The sequence below is a fragment of the Macrotis lagotis genome, chromosome 1 (genome assembly GCF_037893015.1).
Source record: "Macrotis lagotis isolate mMagLag1 chromosome 1, bilby.v1.9.chrom.fasta, whole genome shotgun sequence".
NCBI lineage: Eukaryota > Metazoa > Chordata > Mammalia > Peramelemorphia > Peramelidae > Macrotis > Macrotis lagotis.
Genome location: NC_133658.1, coordinates 195,113,056 through 195,138,997, shown reverse-complemented (window position 1 = coordinate 195,138,997; position 25,942 = coordinate 195,113,056). Strand labels below are relative to the sequence as shown.

The following is a 25,942-nucleotide window of genomic DNA, read 5'->3' as shown; positions in this document are numbered from 1 at the left end:
TGGTTCATTTATTTTATATTATTATTACAATTATCTTGTGAGAGGAAACATTACCCCCCCAAACAAAGATAGAGAAGCCTCAAGAATAGTGAGAGAGAAAAAAGAGTGTACTTCAGTCTGTGTTCAGATTCCAAATGCTCTGTCTCTGAGAAGAGTTGCCTTCTTTATCATTGAGTCCACCAGAGAAGTTACTTAGATATCTTTCCCACAGTCACTATTACTAGTTGTATTTCCTTCCATTCTCTTCCTCCCCACTCTCATTTATCTTATTCTCCTTCTCCTTTTACCCAGTCCCTCCTTGGAAGTGTGTTGTATCTGTGTACCCTCTCCTTTAATCTGCCCTCTCTTCTATCACCTACTCCCACCCTCCACTTCCCCTGTACCCCCCTTTCCCATCTCTTTCCTCTAATTTTTCTCTAGGGTATGATAGTTTCTATACCCTATTAAGTGGGCATGTTATTTCCTCTCTGAGACATTTCTGATGAGAATGAAGGCTCACTCATTCCCCCTCCTCTTTCACTCCTTCCTTCCTTGCAAAAGCTTTTTCTTGACTCTTTTATGTGAAATATCTTAGCCCCTTCTTCCTCTCCTTTCTCTTCCTCCCAGTACTTTCCTTTATCACCTATCGACTCTATCTTTATATTATGCCATTATATTAAATTCCCTCCCGTGCCATATATATATATATATATTCTAACTGCTCTTATAATGAGAAGGTTCATATGAGTTATCAGTATCTTCTTCTCATGCAGGAATACAAACAGTTCATTAAGTTTCTCATAGTTAGTCTTTCCCATTCACCTTCTCTATGCTTCACCTGAGTCCTGTTCTTGGAGATCAAAATTTCTGTTCAGCTCTGGTCACTTCAACAGGAAAGTATGAAAATCCCATTTCATTGAAACTTCATATCTTCCCCTGAAAAAGGACGTTCACTTTTGCTAGGTAGTTGATTCTCAGTTATAATTCAAACTCTTTTGCCTTTCAGAATATCTTATTCCAAGCCCCAGGATCCCTTTAATGTAGATACCACCAAATTCTGTGTAAGCCTGACTATAGAGCCATGGTAGTTGAATTGTTTGTTTCTGGCATCTTTTAGTATTTCCTCTTTGACTTGGGAGTTTTGGAGTTTGGCTATAATATTCCTGGGAATTTTTCTTTTGTGATCTCTTTCAGGAAATGATTGGTAGATTCTCTCAATTTTTATTTTACCCTCTGCTGCTATGATCTCAGGGAAATTTTGCTGCATTATTTCTTGAAAAATGAAGTCTAGGTTCTTTTCCTGGTCATGACTTTAAGGTAGCCCAATAATTTTAAAATTATCTCTTTGGATCTGTTTTTGAAGTCAGTTGTTTTTCCAACGAGATATTTCACAATTTTCTTCTAATTTTTCATTCTTTTGTTTCTTGATTTCTTGCAAAGCCATCAATTTCCTTTAGTTCCATTCTACATTTGAAGGAGTTATTTTCTTCAGAGAACTTTTTTATCTCCTTTTCCAGATGGCCAATTCTGATTTTTTTCCTTCTCTTCTTTTGCCTTTTAGGTTTTTTTTCCCCATTTGGCATAAACTGGTTCTAAACATGTTATTATCTTTAGTATTTTTTTTTTTTTTGTATTTCTTTCACCAAGCTGCTGACTTGGTTTTCATGATTTACCTGCATTGCTCTCATTTCTCTTAACAACTTTTCTTCTAGCTTCCTTACTTGTTTTTCAAAGTCTTTTTTGAGCTTTTCTATGGCCTGGGCCAATTTCTTAATTCCCTTTGAGACTTTGGATACAGAAGCTTCAACTTTGTCATCTTCTAAGTGTGTCTTTTGATCCTCCATGGAACCAAAGTAATTTTCTATTGCCAGATTCTTCTTTTTCCTGTTGTTTGTTCATTTCTTCAGCCTATGACCACTTTACCACACTTCCAAGGCTTTACTCATTTGCCTGTGGCCTGTTACAGGAATGACCGCAGGCCCTCCCCTCTGCCCTGGAATTGTGAGGAAGGTCCATGCTCTTCCATGTTAGTAGTGGCACCAGACTACAACTTGGATCTGAGTGTGGGCAAACAACAGAATCCTGCCTCAGAGAGAGCAGAGAGACCTCTGCAGTCTCCCCAACCCACTTACTATGGGCTGGGCACTAAGAGCTGGGTGGCTCTGCCTCCTGCTTGAAGGTTCTCACCACAAGACTGCTCTGAGGCCTGCACTCCACGTTCACTCTCATGTCACAGAGTTTTCTCACTGCCTGTTCAAGCTGTCCTCAGTGATCCCTGGACCAAGAGGTCTGAAATTGTCCCCTCTGCCACAGACCCTGGCATTTGGCAGGCTGTTCCTGGAAGGTGGGAGCTGATTTGCTCCAGCCTGGCTGTGCTGCAGTGTAGCTGCTCTGAGGCTCTTTCCAACCCCATCCCACCCAACTGATCTTCTAAGTTGTCTTGGACTGGGAAACTGTATCATTCAAACTTTCTGTGGGTTCTGCCCCTCTGACTAGAGTCATACCTTGATGGCTTTTGGAGTTTGGGGGAACCAGTTTCCAGAAATTACTGCCTTCATGCCACCATCTTGGCTCCATCTCTCATTCACTTTTCATGTCCAACTAGTTATTACTTTATATTGATTCATTCTCTATGGTATTTTAAATATCTATTTTCATAGATAATGTCAACAGTTTAGAGCCTGTTTTCTGTGTGGAACTTCACTACAATGAAGATCATGGTTTAGATCTGAACTGTGAACAACCTACTATATATCACTGTTGGATCTCAGTTCAACCAATGGCCTCTATTTTGTGAATCATGAAGGCTGAACGTATTTTTAATTTAGTTTCTCACTACTTTTCAGTTTCACCAGGATGTTTTTGCAGAATTGTGCCTCTGCAAGCAGGTATAGCTGGCATCCTCCAATATTTGGCAACATCTATATCTACTGGTTGTCTCAACCTTTATGTATGTTTCAGTTTGAATCACTATCACAGGCATTGGTTTAAGGAAGACATATCCCTCCTTTGTCCCCTGGAGAGTTTGAAGTCACATAGTCCTTTTTAATGTCTATTAGGGACAAAAGGGAGCATCAGATTTGATTTGAATTAGATTACTAGAATCAATAGCCACTGAAAAGAATTGACCTCAGACAAGTTTGGTAAGATTTAGGTCTAAATCTTTCTCTGAAGCTCCATCTTTCTGTAGCAGTAAATGGAAACTACTTGAGTAGAGACATTTTCCTCTTCTGGCATTTCACTCATTGACCTAAGTTTTGTCTTTAACTAGTTCAAATTTATACTCTATTGCAGCCTTATAGTCATTTCCTTTAAAAATACTTTTTAATCTTGTTATTACCCCAACAGTTCCCTTTCAATTCTTGCCAATTTCCTCTCATGTCTAATAAAGACTCCTTTTATTCTATCCTATTATTGCTTTATCTAATTACCTACTTCTTTGTCTCAGTCTGTACGGCCACTTTTGCTTATAATTCACCTGCCTCTGGTTGTGAGCACTTTTAACGTCCTTCCCTGCTGTTTGGAATTCCCTCATGCTCTTTTTTTTGACCAAGTTCTGTGATTTTGAAAAAATAATCAATAACGATCTTTTTAAAGTCGCTCACAGAATTCAGTCACTTTAGTCAATTTCATAACCCCTGACCCTGTGATTACTTAGTACTATGTCTCCCTCTATAAAGGGTATACCACAATCTTAGTGAACTTTGGTGTTTTAATAGTTTAACATTATTAAAGAAAATAATAGTTTTATTAGATTAAAACTGCACTAAGGCTTTAGGGACAATTTTTTTTAGGTTCTTTTTCAAGGCAAATGGGGTTAAGTGGCTTGCCAAGGGCCACACAGCTAGGTCATTATTAAATGTCTGAGATCAGATTTGAACCTAGGTAACTCCTGACTCCAGGGCTGGTGCTCTATCCACTGCGCCACCTAGCCGTCCCCTAGGGACAATTTTCTTAATGACATTTAGTTATGTCATTTCCAACTGGTACTTTGTGTTTATTTACTTAACATAAACTCAGTAGCCTTACCAGAAATCAAATATGGCAAATTTATCAAATCCAGGACTTGAGCTTTAATTCCTCCTGTAACTGATGTGTCTTTCCTCTTCCTTTGCAAGTCTTTTTAGTAACCCAACACTGACACCCTTCTTGATCTAAAAAAAATACTCCCTGACTTAGACTTAGAGATATCGATAATCTTTAAATGTAAATGGAAAATGGGGAAGCTGAGTGGCACAATGGATAGAGCACCGGCCCTGGAGTCAGGAGGACCTCAGTTCTAATTGGCTGCATACTCTTAATACTTACTTAGTTGTGTGACCTTGGGCAAGTCACTTAACTCCATTGTCTTGAAAAAAACAAAAAAATAAATGGAAATGGAAAATTATAAAGGGTCTTTGAGATCATTCAGTTTATCTGTCCTATTTACATTTGGGAGAAATGAAATACATTAAATAATTAATTTAAAAAATAACTAATTCAAACATGTATAAACTCAGTTTATAATGTTGAGTTTAAAATCTGACTTCTAGCTTGGTGTTCATTTCACCATAGCATAGTTTTTTCTGAGTAAAATAATATCCAGGTACTTTTAAAATCATGTAAGAGAATTACTCAGAAAAAAATAAAAGTTCATTGGGGAACCTTCCCATAACAAGGTTAAAAAGCTTGCAAAAACAAAATGCTCGTTAGATCTCTAACTATGACTGTTTTCTAGTTGTTGAATCACATAATCTTGACAAGTACAATGTTGCATTGTCTCCCTGTTTTCTAAAAATCCATTGAGCTATAAATTAAAATAGCAAGTGGAGATGAAAAATAGACAAATCATCATCTCTGATAGCATTTTGATAACAACTCATGAGACCAGAATTCCTTTCTTGATCAAGGATACCTGCAGATATATTTTATCAAGTGAAAGTTCAAAGATTTCTTTGTGATTAAGATAAGATGAAAGAGTGGAGTTTTACAAAAATAGAGAACAATGTAAAAATCAAAGGTGAAATTAAATAAACCTTTACTGCCATTTTATTTCTCATTTCCTTGATAAATCATGTTCAGTCTTCAAATTTTTAGCTGGATTTAAAAATACATGCTAAAATATCAGATCCTATTTCAAATACTAATGATCAAATGAAGAATTAACAATAAGATAGCATTTAATTTCTATATTTTGTTTAATTATTTTTCTTGCATTTATTTTATTTAAGAAATATATTTGAAAAGGAATGGAATGCTTTCAGTACATCCCAAACTAAATTATAATACATTAATATGATCACAGAAGGCATAAATATGGTCTCACTATTTACTAATTAACATGTTAAATAGATCATTTCCTAAAGGACTGAAGAAATGCAGAAATACTTGAAACAGATGGCAATAAAATGCAAGTATAATTATTTGTTTAATTGAGATAGATTTCTAGTGTAAAATCAGCTGAATACAATATAAAATGATATTAGCAAATAAGAGCTTCTTAATCACATAACAGAGAATTCTAACTAGTTATATGTTCTGGTCTTGTTCTCTAGCATCTCTCACTTTTTTTAAAAATAGTTAATGGAAGCAGCTAGGTGGCACAGTGGACAGAGCACCAGCTGTGGAGTTAGGAGGACCTGACTTAAAATTCAGCCTCAGTAAGTATTACTTACTTAGCTGTGTGACCTTAGGCAAGTCACTTAGCTGCATAGTCTTACTGAAAACAAAACAAAAAACTCTTAAAAATAGTTAATGAAATTACAGAATTTCAGAGAGGAGAGTGATATCAGAGACTCATATACTCAAACCTCTTTCTAGTAATGGTTTGGATAATGAATCATAAAAATGAATATTATAACAGATAACCATACTCCAAAATGGAGTAGAATTCTTTATGATATAGTGAGAACCCCATCACTAGAGTAGTTCAAACATAAGTTGGATGACCATGTATCAATGATGGGAGATAGTGGTTGGAGTATGAGGAAACATAAGAAGAGACCAAGATAGAGAAATAAGACAAAGAGAGAAATTGAATGGAAAATCTACTTCTATTATCTGTTACAGAAAATAAAACAATTTATATATTAGCCATTATAATTGTGATCCATATATGATAGGCCCACCATTTTCATTCATTCTTCCCTCTAGACTTTCTCTACCATGTCAAAGAAACCTCTTCACTCAGTAAATTTATAGTATCTTTGAACTTCTCAGATGGGAAGTACTATCTGTCCCATGACTTTTTAGTACCTTTGTTTAAGGAGGCCAATCCTTCCTTGTCCTTTTTATGTTCCAGGTCAAAGTCAAGACTAAAATATTCTAACCATCTCTCTTTTTTTTTTAGGTTTTTTTGTAAGGCAAATGGGGTTAAGTGACTTGCCCAAGGTCACACAGCTAGGTAATTATTAAGTGTGAGACCTGACTCCAGGGCCGGTGCTTTATCCATTACGCCACCTAGCCGCCCCCTAACCATCTCTCTTTTAAACTTTCTTTTATGTATTATACTCATTAGAATATAAGATCTTTTGGGGAAAGGGCTGTTTTTCCTTTGCTTGCATTTATGAATCACTTGTTCTCTAGGATCCAGTCTCAGCTCTGTCACTAATAGTCTTATGACTGGTAAAAAATCACATTGTTCTTCAGAACCTGTCCTCAGGACTTTATAGAGAAAGTTCCTGTTTAAGTATAGGTTGGATTAGAATAAAGAATTTTTAATCTTTTTTGGGTGTCATGGTATTCTGGTAAACCTATGAACTCATTCTTAGAATTATGCTTTTAAAATTCATAAAATAAAATGCATAGGGGTTCTAAAGGAAAACAATTATATTGATATAACGTTATATATTCTTTTTCCTCATGTGGTATCTCAGTACCCTTGAAATCTATCAACTCTTTTGGATTCCCAATTAAGAACCCTGGGACTAGATGGTCTTTGAGATTCCTTCAGCTCTTAAATTCCTTAATGATCTTTCAAATCTCTCTAGTCTAAACTTTTTTTTCCTCATCTTTAAAATGTGGGGGATTTTCAAGACAGTGTCACAAAATGAAAAATTATTCAATTTGGAGACAAAAGGGCTGAGCTATAATCTAAACTCCAGTACTTTCAATTTATATGATCCTAGGCAAGTTATCTCCTTCTCCTACCCTTCAGTTGCTTCATCACTGAAGTGAAAGGCTTGGATCAATTGATCTGTAAAGGTTTCTGGACAAGGCAACAATATTAAACTGAATTTATGAATCATGTTTCTACTATTTTGCCTATGAAGCTTATCCCATAGAGTCAGAACCAGAATATCCCCTCTAGAGACTATGTTGGGTAAGAGCAACTCCCTTAAAATTCTCATCCACAGCTTAGTTGTGTCAACATGATAAGGAGACTTATTTGTTCCTGCAGATGCTGGCTGTCCACAAAAATAGTCAAGGAATTTTGGCCCATTCACTGGACCAATAATAGAGGAATCATGTAGCTGGACTAATCTTAGGGCTTACACAATTGGATGTGCTTAGGATTTACAGCAGCTGCTGAGCACTGAGATTGCCTCTCTCTGCTGATGCTGAAGCATGTTCCACTGCAGTTTGCTGGTAAGCCAGTCATTCTACTAAGGACCTGTTCCATATATTTTCACTGCTGTCATGGAAAACTGATTGCAAAACATTCTCTTTCATAGTTGCTTAAGTTTGTATTGCCTGTCAACTGGAGTTATCCTTTTTAATATTTTGGGGGAGTGGTGTTGGTAATGAAAGTTCATAATTGCAAAAAAATTTGATTTGCTTTTATTATCTTTCTATATTTCAATTAATCCCTTCTCTCATACAATTATAATAAAACACTTGGCATGCAGTTAAAATGGGAAAATGAAAAAAATGGAAGAGGGAAAGGTAGAGAGGGGACAGAGATGAAGAAGGACAAATAAGAGACAGGAGTAGAAGAGAAGAAAAAAGCTTACAAATTGATTTATTTTGAACACTGCAATTTCCATAATTCAACTTTTTTTATAATTTAACTACAGAAAACTTTTCATACATGAAGATCACTTCAGATCTATAATTAATACTTTGGAAATAATTTCAGCCCCTTTGACCCTTCCCTCTAATTGTATGGCTCCTTTCAGAACCTCCATTTAAGGAAAACCTTTAGGTCGGTCTTCATTTCTCTTCAAACTGGAATCACTCTATATTCTCCCAGCATATCCCTAGATGAGACTTTTCCTCCATCTCCCTTCCTTTTTCAGCACTCTTTATTCACCTCTTTTAGGAAACAATCTCCTCAAGGTAAGGGACCATCTTTCTTTTAATTTATATTTGTATCTCCATGGCATAGAACAATACCTGGAATATTGTGAATGCCTAATAAATGCTTGCTGATTGATTGACTGAACAGTATCATATTAGATATTGTAACCCTTGTGGGAAAAAAAAATTGTCATTTAGTTTATGGACCAAGACAAACAGAAACAACTAGAGAACACAATTAATCTTTTCCTTAAATCAGCATTAGTTTACCTTATTCAAAAGAACCAGCCCCATTCAAAAGACTCCCCCCTACAAAAATCATGAAATATAGAAATGCAAACATGTAAAATAAACAAATAAGGTGTTTCATCTAATCAACATTAAGTCATTCAATTTCCACGGTTTTTTCAGTGCCCACATACAGTCATAATCAAATTTCACCATGTAATCAAGAGGTCAATATTAGAATTACAATTGGGGTCTTTTAAATTTCATAATTGCTACATTTAGTCCTCAAATTCTGCAGATTAAAGCCACAGTGTCACTGCTATTTAGCAGCTAAAAACATAGACACCTACAATGATTTTATATATATATATATATATATGTATATATAAACATATTCATATATATATAAATATTTATGTATATATAATTTTGGAATAATTATAAATTATATATAAATTATAAAAATAAATTATAATGATGAAGTCAAAGGAGGCAGAGTTCAAGTCCAAGTATTTCCACTGAAATTAGCTCTCCTATAAGAAAGAAGTTAAACTTCTGCATAAGCTTATGTGTATTTCTAAAAGCCTCACATAATATTCATGTTTACAAGATATATGCTTAAGCTGTCCATATATCACTATGATAAATTATCAAATCTGTAAAAATTCTCATTACGTAGGCCTAAAAATAGTCTTTCACAATGCTGCCATCAAGTCCCCCCACCCCTATCCTCCAATGTAATCCTATTCCATTTAAATTCAATTTACGTCCAGATAAGAAGTATATAAATATATACATCCATATTTCCTTGTGAATACTAGGGTTCCTTCCTGCTAAAGCACTTTAAAAAATTTATAATATATATAATAGCATTTCCCTTTACATATTTTAAATGAAAGTTATGCAATGCATTTAGCATCTGAAAATTTCCAAGCTTAGTAATGAGAACTATTTTTTGCTTTTATTCCATCTTACTATAAATTAATTATACTAATTGTTCTGTTAATTCATTGTTCTGAACTGAAAGGATTTCAAATAGCAAACCACTCTAGTATCATTGCCAAAAAACTCACAAATGTAGTCACTAAGAGTGGGACATGGCTGAAACTACTGAAAAACAATAGCAACATAACCATACGTCTTTGTGTGTGTGTTTGTGTGTGTGTGTGTGTGTGTGTGTGTGTGTGTGTGTGTGTGTGTGTGTGTGTGTGTGTGTGTGTGTGTGTGTGTGTGTATAAACCAAATTGTTTAACTTGCTCAGCTTGTCAAGTGATGCCATAATATGATGACTTTTTTTAATTTTTATTTTCAATTGTGCTTAGCTAAGATTAAGATATTGCTTGTCTTCTAAAACAAGTTAAAATTTTGAGCATTTTAAATTTCTTGTGATCTTTAAATTTGATTTTAATTCATGTACAAATATTTTATTCTGATAAGCGCCTTTCCTTAAATTCTAGAAATGCATCCTACATTTTTTCAAACATTATCAAATATCAAATGATATTTTTCATTATTTTTTCTTCTCCCATTTCTAATGCTGCTACCAAACCAATCTTTCAAAGGAACATTTTTGGCCATATCACTGCTCTGCCCCCAAAGAAGGGAACTTCTCTCTTACTTCTAACTTTCTTTAATACTTGAATTCCTTCATATCTCAGCTCAACCTCCTAAACAATTCCTTTCCAAATATTCCCCTCCCTCTGCTTTCTGCCCAGAAACTGATGTCAACCCTGAAATTTGCTTTCCTTTTCTTTGTCTGTACTGTGCGGTTCATCCTTCAGTTTCAAAGAGAACACATGACATCACATTGCTATCTTCTTTTTTTTAGGTTTTTGCAAGGCAATGGGGTTAAGTGGTTTGCCCAAGGCCACGGAGCTAGGTAATTATTAAGTGTCTGAGGCCAGATTTGAACCCAGGTACTCCTGACTCCAGGGCCGGTGCTTTATCCACTGCTCCACCTAGCTGCCCCTATCACGTTGCTGTCTTAACTTTTACATGAATTGGATTTGTGAGACAGAGTTGCTTATTTGTTCAGTCTTTCAATCTTATCCAACTGTCTGTGATCCATTCAAGGTTTTATCACTGTCTCCTTAAATAAGAATGTAAACTCCTTAATTGCAGTGACTATTTCATTTTTGACTTTGTATTCCCAGAGTCTACACTAGTGCTTACCATATAAAAGGTATAATTATATTAACTTTTTGTTGATTTATTAGTATAAAATAGTGGATATATATATACACATATATATGCCTCATTAATCTGAAAAGTTTGTTCACCAATTACTTCAAAATGTATCACTGAAATTAGTTCCAAAGAAAAACATGATGAATGCATACCATTGCAAGATGGTAAGACTCTGTTCCAGGCAGGTTTTCCATCTGTACCAATCACACAAGTTATAGATGAAGGATCAACAATCTTATAACCAGAATCACACTGATAAGTCACAGTTGAGCCGAGTTTAAAGTCCGTTCCAATTCTTGTTCCATTCATTATATTTCCAGGGTCAAAACAGGCTTCTCGGGGCTTTTCTATAAAAGAAAGAAAGAAATATAATAGCCTAAGTACTCTATCAATTAATATCACTTCCACAAAACATGGGGGGGGGGGGGAAGGAAAGTATTTTGTTTCTTTTAAATAGTTTTGCTTTTTCTGATGTAAATCAGAAGGTGGATTGCAATTAGATTACCTGCTAGAGTGTTAGAACATTATTAAAAACTCAATCATCTAATTTTATATATTATTTTCTTTGGAAATTAATTTTTAGATGCTTTATTAATTTTTTCATTGATATTTCCCAATAGTATTTCCTGCCACCAGAACCCTGCATTGTAACAAACATGTACAGTTAAACTAAACAGATAAATTGAACTTGTCTTAAAATAGTGACTTTATTCTTGACCCATTGATCACTATTTTTCTATCTAGAATGGAGCTATCCTTATCTATGGATTTATAATTATACTGGAAAACACATCTAGGATCACATCAATCTTGCCATTTCAAGACTAGTTGACTCCATTTTTTTCAGCTTATCCAAATGAAGTTAGAGTGAATGGCACAAATATACAAAAAGAATCCTAAATTAGCTAAAGCAAGGAATTGGGAGAATTACATTCCTTTTCCTTCAGGAAGAAATGATGAAAAATTTTGTGACTTCTGTAATTCTAGGATCTTGAGTAGAAATTTGCACTATTAATTATTCCTTCTATGATACCTATGTGCACCTACAAAGCACACTCAGTAGTCAACTAATGATTGACTCTTTTGAAGTCAGATTAGAGTTTCATCAGGTTTTCTGACAATTTTAATTTATTTTGGCACTTTGGTTAGGGCCCACTAAACTTCTTTTCTTACTCTCTGGGGTCTTCTCACTCTGGAACATATTTCTACCATGCTGACCCCTTTCTTCACTGGTGAGTTACTTCTGGGACTGGAGATAAGGGCAAGAGTCTTCAATTTTGAGCCTGGGCCTAGTCTAGCTTGTTTCATTTCCCTCATGGCTGTGTGGTTGACTCTCCTGACTTCATAATTAGGCTTCTTTGTGGGTACTTTCTCCCCACACTTCCTGATTTTCAGTTACTTTTTATTTTTTTGTCTTCCCATTAGGATGCAAACTCCTTGAAAGACTGTCTTTTTGCCTGTATTTTTATCTCCAACACATTAGCATAGTACCTGGCAAATAGTAAATATTTAATTAATGTTTGTTATCTGTTTATCTTCCTGCCACTGACTCCAGTTTTCAAAATAGACTAAGCAAAGAAAGTACTTTCATTTTCATATGAACTGGAAAGGTCATTGTCTCATTCTTGTTTCAGCCCACTGGTTTTATCCATCACCCACTGTTTGTTCTTACTGCTTCTCTTCTATCAGATATCGATCATTTGAAAGCTGAAGAATATCCAAGGAAGGATATGGTCTATGCTAGTCTTCACCTCCAGCTAAGATAATGAAAGTCTTTCAGTAAATGTGAAGTTGGATTGAAGACACTAAAAAGGTTTAAGGAAGCCTTGTGTGTGTGGGGGGGGAAGTCTTAGAATTTGTGTGGGGTGGAAGAGGCATGTGCTTAAAGAGATAGCATGTGAGAGACAGATTTGTTCTGCTTGGATCCAGATGGTAGAAACAGGTAAACTATTAGGCAGACCTTTTAAGTTGCAGCAACAGATTGATGTTTGATTTTAGCAAGAAATTCTAAATATTTAGAATTTTTCAAAAGTGGATATTACTGCCTTAGGATGCAGAGAGTTCCCCATCGGGATGGGATGAAGATGAGTTTTTATATAAGTCTGGATGAACTCTTGTGAGGTAACTGTCAAAGTGATTGTTGTTCAGATATGGATTAGACTGGATAAAGTGCTGAGAAATTGTGATTTTGTAAACTTTCACTCTATCATTTTCCTTCCACCCCTGTGCAGCATAAATTTTGCTCTTTATCTTATATTTTAGATAAAACTTTTGTACATCCATTTCCCTTTTAAAATGCTATCCATATTAAATCCTTGCTATATGCCTTTCGGAATGGGCTTTCAGATTTATACTAAGTAAGAAAACACATTGGATGTTCCAGGGCAAAATAATGATCTTATATGATGTTGTCTTAGTTAACTTAATTTCTTAATTTTTGTTTCTACCCTTGAAGTAAATGCTTTCTCTATCTTTGTACTGATTCAAAATTAATCATTTTTAACAGCAAATTTCTCCAAGTACTAGGTTTTTATATGAACTATAGAGAGAAGGAATTCACTAGTAACTTAGCCTTTCATCATTTGTATTTTCATTTTCATTCATGCAAATTCAACTTATATTCTCACCTCAAAGTGTTTGGTAATTCCAACAGCAAGTGAAACTATGTTTTAAAATTAACATAGGACTTCAGACCACCTACACAAAGTAGACAACTAGTATTTAGTTAAAAGTCTAATATTGCTTGATCACTGAAAGTCATGATAGTGCTTTTAAATTCTTTGTCTAATTGATATAGTCCCAAGGATATAAAAGAAAAAACAGGACCCAAAATTTGATGGTATGACCTGGCATGGGTCTTGCCTGCTTGATGTACTTCCACATAAGGTCAATTTCTCTAGATAATCATAGAAATATTAAAAATCTTTTTAATCTATTGTTTGATTAAAATTCTACTTATCTTTGGTTTTTCATTTTATAACACATTTCACTTAGCAAGTGTCTTTCTCTAATGGTCCTCTATCTTTAATATTTAGCTTCTTATATACAGCTGTAAATTTCATGTAAGTGGTAATAAATCACTAGTACACTGTTTGGATAGATACTGTCATTTTTTTTCTTTCTAATTTCTTTCTAGTTTTCTTTCTAGTTTTTTCTTTCTAGTTTCTGTGGTTTACCCTCTGGGTCAGATTTGCTATATTTAGAATTCTTTTTGTACTATGCTTCTCTGATATCTGACTAGTTTGTATTTGTCAAGTCAAGATGTCTAGTTGCACATCATGATGTTTTTTGTTTTTGTGTTTTCCATTAATTTTCTTTTGTTGTCTTAGGAAAAGTAGTATCATTTGCTTCACTGATTACAACATACACCTGACCTTTGGTGGTGGAAATAAGAGTTGCTTGGTCTACATTTTTCATAGTTTTAGATTTATTGTAGCAATAAATAATCAGCATTCAAAACATAAAATGTTTAGAATGTTCTTTGGTGGTCTATTCTAGTCGTTACCTCCAAATATATCTCTTAGCACAATAGAAAAATAGAATTGAATTTTGAAATGATTTTTCCATTACTCCAGCAGATATATGATCTCAACGACAAAAGTATTCTCTCTAACAATGAAAATGATAGCCTATCAATGACTGGTCATCCTTTGTGACTTTTGTTCGTGTCATATCACTATTCCTAAGGAAGTTAATTAAATATTTTCTTGACATTATTGATGAGTCTAATGGACCATGTTTGCTATTCTTCAATTATCTCTCATTTGTTATCTGACTACACAGTTTACATTATTTGCCATATGACTATGTTATTTTGATTATATCTTACTTTGCAGACAACATTTAAATTGTTCCTGCATAACTGTTTGTTAAGTTTTTTATTATTACAAATAAATCTGCTGTTATTAAATGATTAATTGGATAAGAATATGACTGATTGGGAAAAAGTAAGAAAACATCCAATTACACAAAAGAAGTTTGCTTCTAAGTTTGTCAAAACATGGTAGATTCCCTAGTGCTTTTAGATATATCTAGAATGTACATAAAAAAACTTTGGCTGCTGAAATAACTAGCCTTATTTTTCAATTCCTCAGTTTACACACTTAGATTAACTTCTCCACCAGAGAAATTACCTCTTAATTGTTGTTTATTTTTTTTGGTCCCAGGTGAGAAGAATTTCAAAGAATCATAAATTTTAAAGTAGATTGAGTTCTTATCATTTTATTTTTTAATATTATTCAAATAGTTCCCTGAAAATAAGTTCAGAAGTACATATAAGATTGTTTTAATAGGCACATACCCAAGATATTTCCTTAGAGGATTCTCAGATTATGTAGGAATTCCACTCATGAAAAGTGACAAAGGAAGAAAAGATAATATTTTTTACCAGTATTTAGAGCAACTTATGTATCTTATGCAAACCAGTCAAAGAGAAAGTAAAAATACAGCATGGTGGTGATTATTTTGGGGAGGGAGTAGGGCATAAAGGAATAGAGGTACCCAGAAAATATAATCATCATCTGTGTCATTCATGGAGAATGAAACTAATAGTTGTCAAAAGTGACTTTTTTATTTTCCAGATGAAAAATTCTAAAGACAACTTTAAGGTACTGAATTCTGTATTGTAATCAATTAATATGTTCATATTACAATTTAAAAATTTAATCTTCTTAATAAATAAAATATTTTAAACTGAATTTTCATAACTTTCATAACTGTTTTAGGAATTTACTTAGGAATATCCTATTCTTCTCAAAGGATAACAACATAGAAATATATAATAGGGCTTTCCAAACTAAAGGAAAGACCATTTAAAAAAATAGTTTAAAATAAATGAATTAGCTTCCTTCAACATTATGAATGGATAAACTAAAAAAATAATACCTTTAAATTCAATGGCAAATCCAGATAGGCCAACTGAAGCATCACTTCGAAAAGCCAAAAAAAGACTATTTCCACTGCTTTCTATCCTTTCTGGTGCCTGAGAACCTTGAAAACTCCCAATTAAAGGACTATTGGAATCTTCACCTTCATAGATATGAAGAAAATCATAACTTGGTTCCATGTTGAAACTAAAAGAAAAAGAAAATTCTGATTAGTATGTGTATTAATGCTCTCTCTACCTCTTTGACCCATGCATACAAACAGTAACATGAATGTATGTGGAAATTAACTCCCACTGTTCAGAGAGTCAGCAAAGATTGATTAAAAATAATAATAAGCACTTTCCTTTCCTCAAAATTTGAATCTAGGGGAAGTTCAGGTAGTATTATAAGATAAAGGCATCATGAACTACAAGCTAATAAATGCAGGGATCAGTCCTTTGAACTTTGGTGAACTTATTTGAATTGATTTCCTTACATAGTAGAATGATTTCTACCTCATTTTATATCACTCACATTGGTTTCAGAACAATCCATCTTCTTTATGACTGTCCATAACAAATTTACTTTTCATTACTTTTGGGTATATACACCATACATTTGAATTGAATGGACAAATATTTTTGATAGTTACCAAGTTTTTTTTTTTCTCTCAGCAGAACATATTTCATGTTGCTGAAATGTATCACGGTATTCTAAAGCATATGCCAAGACTTACACCAAAGATGGAGGAAGTTATTGTGAGAAAAAAATATATGAGGCAGTTGTTTAATGCTAATTGAACAGTTGATATACTTTTCGCGATTTTTTTGACAACTGCACACAAAAAGTGTTATAGTGAAACAACAATTATGGTATATTTATTAAAGATGTTAACCAGTGGGGAAAATGATAGGTAGTAGAGCATAAAGAGCCCCAGAACTTCTTGATCCCATCAGTGAGCAAATCAATTAACGACAGCTAAGGACCCCCAGAGAAAATCATCTGTTTTTTCCTCTGTTCTTTATTGTTATATTTAAAGCATATTTAAGTATTATTTAGACAGCATTTTTCAAAAGTAAGTAAAATACATAATCTTCACATAGACTACCCTTACTTATAATCTAAGTATGGCATTGTGAATTGCAAAATATAAAAATAAGTTCATATAGAACATAGGACATAGCTAGCTAGCTAGATAGATATGTCTTTAGATTTATAGATATAGATATTTCTACATAGAATTCTCTCCATTTGTTTGTGTGAGATTGTGTGAATGTGTGCATGTGTGTGTATGAAGGGGCATTTTGAGATTAATATTTCCTACCAGCATCCAGAATCTACTATTTCTTATTGTATTCATCATGGCTCCAACATATTTGCATATGTAGTGAGAGTCATTTATGACAGTTCACCATGTCTTGTATCTCATGTAATCAGGGATGTAACAGATTATGATTGATTATAATTACAAAACAAACAAAAACACCCACTAATAAAAACTTTGGGGGAAAGGGAAATGACAATGTAGATCTTGCAATAGTGCTCAGATATTTGGAAGGTTCATCAGATTTTGTGTGTGTGTATAGTTGCTCATTTCTTATATTTTATGATAATGAAAGAGATATGAATATCACTTTTTTGCTACTGGTCATTTATTGATCTTCAGATAACATTCGTGTCCCACATTCTATAGGGATTTAGAAAATCCATCTAACAGTTAAGATTTGCTAATCTATTATGGTGGCACCATATTTCTATATTAGATGAGAATAAAGAGAACAGTGAGAAATATGTGATCCACAGAAAGACATATGGAATCACTATATTCTGGGTCAAGTCAATATAAAATCAAATGGGAAGCTAATTTGTAGTAATGAAATTCATAAATATCCTGAAAGATGATTGACTTTGGAAATCTTCATGAACTGGTTCTTGAAACTGAAAGTGAAGAGAAATCAATTCTTCAGGCATTTGTACTGGTGAGGCCCTTTCTCTACTAGCAACATTTTTTTCCACAAAGGAACAGGGTCCTTGAGTCATAAAAGATAACATGAAAAGTTGATTACCAGTATAAAGGTCAGCCTTTTAAGTGATCCAGATTGGGGGGGGAGGACAAATTTTGTGTAGAGGATTTACCTATAGTTCCCCTCTGTATTTATCTAGCATCCTTACAAACTGTCTGCTAGGTTGATATAATAGAACACAGTGTGAGATTGCATCATCAATAAATTCAAAGCATGCTAGCTTGTCATTACTACGCACAAAATCCAAAGACATAAATATGAAAGAAATATTGACAAACTTCATTAAAATGATAGTTTCCAGGGCAGGTGATTTATTTGCTTTTTTTGTTTTGTTTTGTTTTAGTTTTTGCAAGGCAATAGGGTTAAGTGGCTTGCCCAAGGCCACACAGCTAGGTAATTATTAAGTGTCTGAGGCCGGATTTGAACTCAGGTACTCCTGACTCCAGGGGTCTGTGCTCTATCCACTGTGCCACCTAGCTGCCCCGCAGGTGATTTGTTTAAACATTAAATAAATATGTGAAACCTAATGTATTCAATATATTGGAGACTGAAATATAATTGGTCAGTTTAGATAAGGAAATACATCGTGGGACTCTAGTGGATATAGTTTAGATAGGAGCATCATATAATTGCATTAAAATCTGAAAGCAAAATTTAAAGATGGAAAAGAAATCCTTGATTTTTAAAAGGGGGAATATTTTTTTCAACAGATTCTATAAAACAATTTTAGGAATAATATTAATAACTTGAATTTTTAAAATAGATTAGCAGAATCTATTTTGAAAAATTGAGACTTTTAATAATGTTTAAAACTAATTAAACCTTTATCAGTAATCAGATTCTTAGAAAGGTTCCCCCCCCACACTTCTAAAAAGGTCAGTGCTATCTTCATGTTAATATCAATACTAACCTTGGGAATTTTAGTAGATTAATATTATAAAGAAATTAGTTATCATGAAATGCAGATATTACATTAAGAAATGTATAAAGGGTCTTTAAATCACTTTTTTCAATTATTTTTCCTAAATATTCTATGAATTAAGTTTTGTCTGATGGAACCAATCATGTCTGTTTTAGTGTTTTAAAACTCAGCTTTGTATATCATACATGGATTTTTTTTTTTGCTTCTTGTACATATTTTGGCACAGAGAAGGGTCATAAAATAAAATCACCTATTTTTTCCCCCTGTCATTCTCAATACTTATGTAGAAGATAATAGATATATATATTTTGGGAATCAGCCAAAAGTGGAAGTAGGAACATTATTAAGTGATAAATAGTGTACTTTTTTTGGTGTGACATTTAAAACCCTGCTAAATAAAAGTATTTCTCTAGACATGCTACCTTTTGAAAATCAGGGCAATGACAAAGTCTGGGTTTACTTTTATTCTCCAGTCACATTCTTTCCCAGGAGGATATGGTTGTGGGTAGTTAGGTGATAAAATGACACCTGCTGGTCCTGTCAGATTTCCTCCACATGCAGCTGTCACAAAAGAGGAAAGGGTTGGGAAGAGAAAAAGAAGCTGATCAATTATGTTAAACTCTACACCATATACCTATTATTGAAAAATACATATTCCTTGATAATATTCTCACACCCAACCCTTCAGTCATTATTTTGCCCTCTGATATTCGATAAGTCTATACATTTTTTCCAGTTTTCAGTTAATCATATGCATTGTCTCTGCCCTAAACTCATATTTTTTCTTAGAATTTAATTTTCATCATTAAAAAAAGCAAAAGCACAGAACCTATTATTTTGAATTGTATCTCTGCCAATTCACAAATCAAAATTATATCTTTTCTTCCATGCTGATTTTCTTAGTCATTTTGTTACAAAAATCATCATCAAGTATTTAATTTCCAGAAAAATTTGTATCACTGTAAAGTTCATGTTTTACATGCCATATTCAAGTTAATACTTCATTCAGTTTATATAATCATAGAACAAGAGCTGGAAAGGGACCTCAAAGCCGTCTAGTACAATTTCCTTATTTTACAGATAAGAAAACTGAGACTTGTGGAGACTACATGCCCTACTTTGTCCAAGGTAACAGTGTGAGGAGTGAGATTTGAACATAGACCCTTTTAGTCTGGAATCTATATATTTCCTATTATATCTACCTTGAATTTAATATTAATGTTTATGAATTATCACTTAAGTGACATAAGTAGATATAAATCATATAGTTTATCTATGTATGTGTAATATGTAATATATAACAGTATAATAAAATTATTATCACAATAATTTTTAGGTATAAGTATAGGAATCAGACTGGTGATTTAACCACTGAAGAAATTTTCTCTACCAATTAGGGTCAGTAACTTCTCTGCAATACATAGAGTACCTAGAGATTTGAATCAGGGTCAAACAATTTGACCAAAAATTGGGACTTGAACTCTGTTCTTTCTTTCACAGAAACCTGATATCTATGCTACAGAGTTCCATACTTACATAACATTTTATATTTTAAGAATTATTTTAGAGAATAAGAAATGCAATTTAAAAATCAATTTCCCAAGAGAGAGGTTATTTTTCTAGTATATTATGTGGACAATTTACTTTTTCATTCGATATACCCTTATTGAGATTCTACCAGCTAGGACAAAGCTATATGATGAAATATCACCAAAACCCAAGACCATTCGATCCTAGCAAGGTCACTTTTAACACAGATGTTGGTAAAGAAGCTTGTGTGCAATCAATGCAATCAAAGTTAGAAGGAATGCAGAAAAGTAGGAAACAATTTTCACATATAGCAGTAAAGGACTCGTTTATAAAATAGAGAACTGAGTCAAATTTATAAGAATATAAGTCATTCTCCAATTGATAAATGATCAAAGGATAAGAACAATTTTCAGATGAAGAAATTAAATCCATTTATAGTCATGTGAAAAAATACTCCAAATTATTATTGATTATAGAAATGCAAATTAAACAACTCCAAGATACCACCTCACACCTATCATATTGACTAAAATGATAAAAAGGAAGAATGATCAATTTTAGAGAGAATGTCGGAAAACTGGGACATTTATGCATTGTTGGTGGAGTTGTGAACTGAACAAACCATTCTGAAGAGAAATTTGGAACTATGACTAAAGAAAAATAAAACTGGGGACATTCTTTGCTCCAGCAATAACATTACTAGGTCTATATCCCAAAGAGATCTTAAAAAGGGGGGAAAGACCAACATGCACAAAATATTCATAGCAGCTTTTTTCATGGTGTCAAAGACTTGAAAATTGTGGAATTGCCTATCAATTGGAGAATGACTGAACAAGTATATGGTACATAGTGTATATAGTAGTATGGTAAGAAATTATGAGTGGCTAGACTTTAGCCAAGCCTGTTAAGACTTGCATGGACTGAGGCTGAGTGAAGTGAACAGAATCAGGAGAACATATTAATTCAACTATGATGGACACAGCTTCTCTTAGGAGTTCAGTGATGAGGAATAATCCTGAGAGACCTGTCACAGAATTCATACATCCAGAGCAAAATCTTTGGAGTCTGAATGCAGAGCAAAACATACTGTGTTCACTTTTTAAAACTTCTTTTATGTTCTTTTGTTCTTTCTTTCTTTCTAATTTTTTCTCTTAGTTCTAATTCTTCTTTTACAATATGACTAATAATGAAAGTTATGAAGCACAATTTCCATGTACAGTCTTCATCAGATTGCTTGCTGCCATGGGGAGAGTGGAAGGAAAGGAGGGTAGTAGAGAAATGTGAAACTCAAAAGCTTGCAAAAGAATGAATATTGAAAACTATCTTTGCATGTTATTGATCAAAATTTTAAATAAAGAAAGAATCATGAATGTCAATAAAGAAGAACAGAAATTCTTGGACTCATTGTTGATAAGTCATATTTAGAAGAATATGACATCTTAAATTATTATTTTTAAACAATATTCAACAGAAATTTGGAAATTTGGTTTCCTTCCTTGCTTTTTTGCATGGTTTGAACTTCATGAAACAAGATGGCATTTCCAGGATAATGTGAGCCCTTGAAATCTCATCACCATGCCGTTTAATTTATCTTTATATGCCCAACATTTTCCAGACCCCCTCAAACCCCACCTCATGAAGAGGAAAGGAATAATCATTTATATAATGACTACTATGTGCCAGGCTTGTGCATAGTGCCCAATGAGGTTTAATGAAGAAGAATTATCTTCTACCTTAATGCCTTTCCTTGAACTAAAAGAACAGAAAGATCTAGTGTTGATCATTTTTTTACAAGTTGAAGAGGAAGAGAAAAGGAGAGTGACAAAACAGAAAGGACATGCTAACTTGAGGGGGGGGGGGGAGATTTTTGAAGATCTAAGAAGAGCATTTGACTCAATACGGGTTTTCAGATATGGAAAATGACAGATTCAGGCCAGTGGCTCTAGGGTGCTCTGAGGGGGAGAGTTCAGATATAACATTCAAATACTGACTGAAGAGAAACAAAGGGAAAAATCATGCCTTTGTTCTGTTCAGATCCCAAGAGAGGCTTTGGGTTGAGACTGTTTAAAAATCTTTAAAGTGGAATTAAGTAGGTTCTCTTGCTTGTTTGTTCCCTCCTTTATCCAAGATTTCCCCTTTTAACCTCATTAGGTTTTAATTAGAGAACTTGTGCAATATTTTGAACACAAATTAGAAGTGAGTATGTAATACATCTAGTGAATCCACCAACCTGAATAGATGGTGCTAACAGAATTATAACCTCCAAATAATTTGAATGTGGAACCACTTAGAGTAGGTCTTATTAGCCCTGGTTTAGGATTAGACCTGAACTTCCTAAATAGTCAATAACATGTCAATCAACTCGCATTTAAATACATTCTAAATGTCAGATATTAAGTCAGTTAGTTCCAGTGCCTGCAAATTCAAGAATGAGATAGTCCCTGCATTCAAGTAGCTTATATTCTACTGAGGATAAGGAAATAGAGTGATTTGGAGTGGCTCTTGCAACTGAGTAATAAAGACTTACTAAAGAATATGACTTTTGGGGGCAGTTAGGTGGTGCAGTGGATAGAGCATTGGACTGGAGTCAGGAGGACCTGAGTTCAAATGTGTCCTCAGACCTTGGACAAGTCATCAAACCCCATTGCCTCACAAAAACAAATAAACAGAAGAATATGATAGATACATGAATACTATGGAAATACTATTGTTCTATAAGAAACCATAAATGGTCAGACTCTAGAGAAGCATGGAATGAATTATAGTATCTGATGCTGAGCTAAGGGAGCAGAACCAAGAAAACAATGTGCACATTGACAACAATATTGTGAAATGATGAACCTTGATGGAAACAGCTTCTCTTAGCAGTTCAGAGAGCTAGGACAACCATATTAGATTGGTTATGGAAAATGCTCTCTTCATCCAGAGGAAGAAAAACAAAACAAAGCAAAATTTTTTAAAAAACCTTCAGAATCTGATAAACACTTTTATAAAAAATATCTCTTACATATCTTCTTTCCCTTAATCTTCATTCCTCATACAGAAAATCACTAATCTGTAAACAGGTTTATCACAAATATGTATGTACAATATTAACCTAATTGTTCCCTGCTGAGGGGAGGGGGGGGTGGGAAGGGAGGGTGGAAGGAAATTTAGTGATTTAAAAATATACATGTGAATATAGATGAATGTTGAAAATTTTTCATAGCATGTATTTGTAAAAATAAAATATCAATAAAAAAATAAGGCAAAAAACGATGACAATTAAACAGAGCCTAGAGGGAGTCAGCATCTCCAAGAGGTTCAAGTCAGGATGGGAGGACATTTCCAAGAAAAGGGGGAAGAGTCTGCAGCTTGTACGAAAGAGAGGAGAGAGAGAAAGGAAATATTTATTTGGAACTCATTGTGTGGCAAGGACACACAATATGAGCAAACTAGACTATTACTACCCTTTAGTTTAAGTGACTTGCTCAAGGAAACAGGCTAGGTAATTATTAAGTGCCTCAGGCTGGATTTGAAGTCAAGTCCTCCTGACTCAAATTAGTGCTCTATCCACTACAGAATTTATTTCTAATGGGGAAAGAAAATACATGAAAGGGATCTGGAAAATGAGGGTCTTTTAAGAGGTAAAGCCTGCTGGTAAGGAAGTTAAAATAATTTATAATGGTCACATCACCTTTTCTGTCATGTAGCGTCCTATTTTAAGCTGACTGGTACTAAACACAATATTTATATATTTTGGGGGGAAGTGAGTAATCTTATATTTACATCTAAGCTAAAGTTCTCTGTGTCTTAGATATCCTTTCTTTACCTGCCAAATTTGTTTTCATCTTTTAAAGTCCAGAAAAGATCCCCTGCTCTGAAATTTTTCACATCAACTTTATTTTCCTTTATTAACTATACTGGTATTTCCATTCCTCAGTAGAATCTAAGTTTCATGAAGGTAGGGACCACATTTTATCCTATTTACCTTTTCCTAGGACCCAGCAAAGTAGAAAACCTTTGAATTCTTTGAGTTGTAAGCATCTCTCTCTAATTGAGTCAAGAAAGTCAAGAGTAGCAAATAGTTTTCACAGTTCCAGAGGGACATTAAATAACTAAACCCTAGTGATTGTCAGAATTTCATAATAAGAGAAATAGCAAGGTGATAGCATTAAGATCACTACGGGGGGAAGAGGGTGCGCGCGCACACACACACACACACATACCTATACACATATGATATGTAGCTCTGAAATAATGTTATTAGATTGATAGAATATATTGTATTTAGTAGAGAACAAAAATACAGTGCAGACAGAACCAGATATCAAGATATAGTCACAGAAAGAGGAAAGAGTTTCAAAAAGCATAATTCCTAGTAAGAAAGAAGAGAGGTAGCTATAGATTCAGGAGAGGATCAGACCCTGAGGAGTAAGAATGCTTCACTCAAGAAGAAACATTGAGAGGATTACACAAGATGAGGACATCTAGGTTTTGCATTTCTTGAGGTTGTGAGATTCCTTTGCTACAATTGTATAGTACCTATGTACCTCACTACTACAATATTTCTTAAGTTTAAGCTCAATTTTTCATGTATTTATGGGAGACTTTTAACTTCAGCTTTATGGAAGAAATGTTTTGTCATGTTATCTTGGTAAACCCTTTGCTTAGAACTTATTGAGTCTCCTGAGTTATTATTAGGGAAATCCATTGACAAGGAATGATCTTGGGGTACAGGGATGAAGTTAGGAGTGAAAGTCTACAGAGCGATCCCTAGAACTAGAGGTAATAGCTGCCCTCTGAGTACTCAGTCTTGCAGACAAAGTAAAATCTGGGAAAGTAGACCAATACAAGTGTTACATCTAGTGGTCAGGACCTTTAGACCCTAAGTCATATTTAGAATTGAGTCAAAGTTAAGATGGTGCAAACACTACTGGGACAAAGAAGAATGGATTCACATCCTGCTTCTGATACTGTGTGAACTTTGAAAGTTGATTCCATTCTCTCATCTTCTTGATGTCAGTTTTCTTCTTTATAAAAACAAGAGGGTTGGATTAGATGACTGCTATAGTTATTTCTGTGACAGTAAGTCAGAATCAAGATCAGTCTTCAATCAAATGCTCACTCTCTGTATGTATATATTCATACGCTCTTGCATATATATTATATCATATATAAAATGTATCTCTTTTCTCTTTCAAGAAGGAAGCAGTTATAGTAAGAATATCATATTCCCTCCACTAGTCTTTAAGTTCCTTGTAGGAAGGAATATGTTTCATTCAAACTGCATCTCTAAGTTTCTCACAGAGTGTTCAGTATGTAAAAGGTGCTTAATAGTTATATGCTGATTTGATTTTTTTAAAAAACAGACTGAATGCTCTCCTAAATTATATATATATATACTTTTATATTTATTTAGAAAGATATATATATTATACATAATATATATATTTAAAGTCAAAGTTCAGCATCAGACACCTACTTAGTTCTTTCTCTTTGAACAATAGGCTATCTGCTTGTCATTGGCAATCACAAGACTAATTTTGGAGACTGAATAGTAGTATAAATTAGAGGGAAAGATGTGTGAATTTGGAATTAAGTGTTTAATTTGATCTAAGCAGAAGACTATTTGTAAGACATTAACTGGTAGCTGTTTAATGTATTCTCCCCCTAGCCAAAAATGCAGCAAACAACCTGAAAATTTCCTTCATTTAAAAATAGACCCAACTAACAAAATGGTTGATTTTATAGGTAATTACTACAGTAAAAAATCACAAATCTTGCATGTCTTCTGATGACTCAGCTTGAGGTAAAACACATGAAGATTCCCAGGAAAGTTAAAAAGTATGAATACAGTTTCAAACATTAAATAAACATGAATTGCTGTCTGACAATGTTAGGAACGCTAATACTGCTATTAAAAAGCATATATCAGTATTCTACAATAAGTGCTTTGTGCGAATTTTAAAAGATGTATGTCATAATTTCAAAGGACTACTGAGAATTTC

General features: G+C 33.8%; 1 protein-coding gene across 1 annotated transcript in view; it reads right to left on the bottom strand.

Annotated features, from left to right (window-relative positions):
* Positions 1-25,942, bottom strand: part of CSMD1 (CUB and Sushi multiple domains 1) — a 2,413,561-nt gene that overhangs the window by 461,568 nt on the left and 1,926,051 nt on the right. Inside the window, exons 35-37 of the mRNA XM_074209535.1 lie at positions 18,845-18,983; positions 15,496-15,683; positions 10,764-10,958 (exon numbers count right to left, since the gene is read on the bottom strand). Of these exons, the coding sequence (XP_074065636.1) occupies positions 10,764-10,958; positions 15,496-15,683; positions 18,845-18,983 (522 nt within the window). The remainder of the gene's footprint in view (positions 1-10,763; positions 10,959-15,495; positions 15,684-18,844; positions 18,984-25,942) is intronic.